This window comes from Triticum aestivum, chromosome 1D, assembly GCF_018294505.1.
Source record: "Triticum aestivum cultivar Chinese Spring chromosome 1D, IWGSC CS RefSeq v2.1, whole genome shotgun sequence".
NCBI classification, from domain to species: Eukaryota; Viridiplantae; Streptophyta; class Magnoliopsida; order Poales; family Poaceae; genus Triticum; species Triticum aestivum.
The window spans coordinates 404,569,570-404,574,428 of NC_057796.1; the positions used below are offsets into that span (position 1 = coordinate 404,569,570).

The following is a 4,859-nucleotide window of genomic DNA, read 5'->3' on the forward strand; positions in this document are numbered from 1 at the left end:
TACAAGGAAAAACCGAAAAGAAATGCATACATCTCGGCTGTGAGATGAAGCATGTGTATATGAAACCTTTTTTCTTCTAAGATACGGGGTTTATTTTTGTCCTTCGCATACCGGGCCGGGAACGAAACCTTTGTATTTCCCGTTCTGCTCCTGAGTGTATCCGGGAAACTTCGCGTATTAGTAGTTTTGTTATTTGATTAATAAATGACGCCTAGAGAAAGCATGCCATTTTGTGCAATCACGGAGCATGGAATTGAATTTATGGATCAAATTCTAATGCTAATCAATTCAATTAATCATGTACTACATCATTGCCGTTGACCGAGGACGGTAAGGAGGGTCTATGTTTGGGGCATGATAATTCCATACGAATTTTGCTTCAGATAATGCTTGGCAAAAGTATTCAAGTGCTAATCAATCCATTAATTATGTGCTTTATGTTTTTCTAGAATCAATTAATATATGCCTTACATTTGGTCTATATTTGGAACGGGATAAGTCCAGGCACAAATTATGTTCCCCTTGATCCAGCTACCGGTGGTAGCTATTTCCAACTCAAAAAAATAGTAACAATGGTATCCATCAAAATAGTACTCCCTCCGTCCCATAATATAAGAGCGTTTTAGACACTTAAAAACGCTCTTATATTATGGAACGGAGGGAGTACTACGTACTACTAGTAGTGCCACAAGGGCATGCACAGGGGCGACCTCGCAGAGGATCCGCCGCCTGCTAAACCGGGCAAGCAATGTGAAGTTGACCTTTTGTAGTGGGACAAGAGGAGAAAGCCAGCCATCGGCCATCCAGCCAGCCCTGGTCCAACTATAAAACCCCAAGCACTAGCAGGCAACACCTCACCACACCACACCATTGCCTACCACCACCACCACCACCACCCCGTGAGCAGTGACAGTTGTTTTCGTTTCTAGCGACAGCAATGGAGTCCTCCGGCAGGCCGACGCCTCTCCTCCTCGCCTCCCTCTGCCTCGTCGTCGTCCTCCTCCTCCTCGCCCTTCCCCTGCAGCCGGCGTCCGCCGTGCCCACGTCAAGTAAGCTTTCTCCCTTTCTGCTCCGACACTCGGTTCCTGAACCATCCGTTCTTGATCCATGGTACATGCGCCATAGGTTCAGTTGTTTTTGCCCCGGTTGCCGTCGCTGATCATTCGTGTGGTGGTCTTACAGGGAGCATGCGCCTGAGGAGCCAGCAGCGCCCGCCGTCTCTGAAGCTTTCTTCTCCGCAGGAGATGACGACGGCGGCGGCGGCCGGGAAGCCGCAGGGCCGGGCGGCGGCGAGGATGGACGTGGAGGTGAACGACTACCCCGGGTCCGGCCCCAACAACCGCCATGACCCTCCGAAGGGCCCCGGAAGAGGGTGAACCGAGCTCACCGCCACCGCCACCAGCTGGTCTGGCCTGCTGCTGCTGGTGCCGCTCTGTCCGTAGCTATAGCCGTTACTACTGTACTGCTTCACACCATGCATGCATAAACTAAGGAAAGATCAAGTGATGTTTTGCTCGGCCGGGTCTCTCCTCTCCTCTCTTCCTAGTACTGTATCTGTCAACTGTCATGTACTGATGTACATCGTGTTCCATATGACACCACAGTTTCAGATTAGTTAATGCCGACTAGCAGACTCTCTCTTGGCCTTTCTCGATCAATCGTTCCATCTAATCAATCGGTTTAGCGCGCCCACGGGTTCGCTTGCTCCAATCAGTTAACGCGCTGGTGCATACTGAAGGTTTAAGAATTCAGCAATCAGCAGCGGGGGCATCATTGCTCGCTTGACCGTGATGCTAGATCTTGTCCGATCTGTTGCTTCTGGGCGTAACCCGACATGTCTCCCCCTCGTGCGTGGGTCCTGTTGTGCTCGCTCGTGACGCGTCGGTGCACGGTTGCGGTGAGAGGGAGAGGGAAAGGCTCGCTCGTGACCTGCGAGCTACCTCTGCTCCGAAAACAACTCCTGTGCTGCTGCTGCTCGACAGATGGACGGTGCACGGATTCCATCGTGACGTGAGATGCATAGATGCTGTCCCGTGAGTTGTGTTCGAAAACAACTCCTGATCGGTGATCATCCCGACGGAACCTATGTGCCATACAAAAACTTCAGACGGAGAGACAGACGCGTGTGTCTGACACTTGATAAGATTTGCGTATGTACGTGATCGCTCGGCCTCAGTCGTCCTGCGCGCACCGCTTTGCGCGACAAGAGCATCTCCCCTTAAACTGTCGGCATATGTTTAGATTGTGCTGCCTGAACCGCGAAAGCCATCCAAAACGGGCATGCATCGTTCGCAGGACGGTGCAAACGCACTTTCTCCTGCAAATTGAAGACAAAGTGGAGGAACTTTGTGGGAGTCCGGACAGCAGACACGAAGGACTCTAACACCCCCGGCCCAGCCAATCCTCCTTCCAGTCTCATTTTCTTCCATCCCGCCCTTTCTTCTCCATACTTCGCATCTGCACCATCCACCTCCGACGCCGTTGTTGTACGCCTCCGGCCGTCACAGAGCCATTGCCGGACGTTTGCAATCAGCACCGACGCGCCCGCTCGCCTCTACACGGCGATGTCCACCCTGGAGCCGTTTGTACCCAGGTATACTCCCCCCGTCGACGACCTTCATGGCGGACACCATGCTCTACAGGTGTTCGGTCAAATGCCATTGAGCTTATTTTCGAACGCTATGTCATTTTTAGAGTACGAAGAATGGTGAGCTACTCGACCATGAAGGATGAGTTGTTATGCTATGCATGGTTGGCCGTATCTGCGGATTTCATAGACATGAGGAGGGGGAGGCCTTCTGGCAGCTAGTGCATGAATCGTTTCACGCATAGAAAGCACACATTGCGCCCTACAACATGTACATTATTCAACAACGTAATGTGGGGTTGTTATCGTATCGCTGGTATGCTATCCAGAGCGGCGTCACCGAGTATTCTAACATGGTTCATCAGCTGAAGGCAAGGTGGACATTGCACGCGCTAGAGGACGAGGTCGTAAGTTTTGCTTCCTCCTGCTCAACTTGTTGATTGATTCGTTCACTCAATCTTGGTCTACACATTATGTAGCCCGCACGCGCTGCCGTGATGTACCACAGAACAAAGGGAAGGCCATTTACATACGTACACTGTTGGATGAAGTTAAAGGAGGAGTATGTGTGAGAGGGCATGATCCGTTGATGAAAAACTTATAATCTAGTCGAATTTGAAACATTATTGTACTAAACTTAATTTGCATGCTATGTATGCGTGATTTGTGCTATTTTCTATCCAATGAATATCGGCCAGTTTGCACTAATTTAGTCTGCTTAGTTTAAATGTAGATTAAAATGTATGCGAACAGTGTTGGATGACGACCTTCCGCATCCGTGTCTGTGGACTGATCTTTCGTCCATGAACGGATGCGGAAGGAATTTATGGGTCGCCGTTCGAGATGCCCTAAGCGGAAGACGTTTTTTTGCGCTTTGACTTTGTACCTAGAAGAAGATGCTCCTTTCTTTTTGTTGAGTGTACGTCGCTAGCCGGCTGAGAACAGCAGGATGAGAGAATACGACGCATTGACGTTTTGGGGTTGGAGGAGGCGAGGACTTCTCCGCGGTTGCTCACTCTGTCACTCGCTGTGGATCAGTGGGCTCCTCTCTCTCGTGTGTTTCTGATCCTTTCCTTTCCTTGGAGATTTGTGATCCACCCGATTCATGCATGTGGTCAAATTAACTTTATCCTGAAGAACAATTCACAACATGAATGCATTGATCGATGCTGTCAATCGGATGAACGGTGAATTTCCATGGAACCCTATCAGTCGATCGTTAGAGGCGTGTGTTGTAGGATTAACTACGTGGCGCACGGAGGACCGAGCTGGAAACATACAAAACCGGCGCTGTCCGTCGATGGGCGGCGAACAGCACTGCCCGGCCGATCGACCTCCACACAAAGATTCCCCCGGCCGCCCCGCGGCTTCACATCACATCACAACCAGTAGATTCCCACGTTCGCATTGCCATTGTGTATCCACGCGATCATCCATTTTGTATTACCGACTAGTACTCCAGGATACGATGCATAGATCACACGAGATCTTCATCCCAGGCTTGTTTAATTAAACTACGCCTTCCATGTAATAAGATGCGATGCTATATATCCACAGTTATCCAGGCGTGGGGGGCTCCGTGTCCATCGTCGATAAAGCTGGTTTCGGTCGGTTGATTAGATTCGTCTCTAGCTAGCTGATGATCACGTCGAGAAGGGATCGAACAGATCAATCGTGAAAACTGAGAAGAAGGAATAACGATCCATCTAGTCATCTTCGTGACGATCTGTTCACACAAATTCTTACGGCTAGCATCAATGCTCTGATTTTTTTTGAGACAATCACACGAAGCTCTTAACTTATTATGACGTCACAATGTTTACAGGGACGAACAAAAGATTTCCGGGGTGTCCTAACCAGACATGGCGACCTACCCCTAACTTAAGAGTATGCTTCGCTAGATTGTGAGCCTTAATGCTCTAATCTAATCAACGCGTGAGCCTTTACGTACGCGTCCTGGATTGGGCCGTATCTCCTCCTCCTCCATGCCTACCAAGCGTGGTAGGCCGGCCCGCCCGGGCATATGCAGTACGACGCATCAGATTCTGGAGCTAGACTTAACAATGGACGCGCTGTCGAAGCTTTCTCCAGCGCAACGTGTCGCCAGCTCGCCGAGCTGCAAGAGAGAGCGCGAGTGACGTTCGTAGCTGGACAAGGGGAAGGAGGAGGCGAGAAGCTTTCGCCATTTGCTCGCTCCGCCGCTCGCTCTGGATCAGTGGGCTCCTCTCTTGTACTGTACTACGCGTTTCTCTGATCCTTTCGTTGTAGTAGT

General features: G+C 50.4%; 1 protein-coding gene across 1 annotated transcript; it reads left to right on the top strand.

Annotated features, from left to right (window-relative positions):
- The first annotated feature begins 837 nt into the window (after nt 1–837).
- On the top strand, nt 838–1,519 carry LOC123171379 (uncharacterized). The gene is made up of 2 exons (XM_044588908.1): nt 838–1,049; nt 1,183–1,519. Exons 1-2 carry the CDS (start codon nt 938–940, stop codon nt 1,374–1,376), a joined length of 306 nt encoding a protein of 101 aa, XP_044444843.1. The 5' UTR covers nt 838–937; the 3' UTR covers nt 1,377–1,519.
- Nucleotides 1,520–4,859: the final 3,340 nt, after the last annotated feature.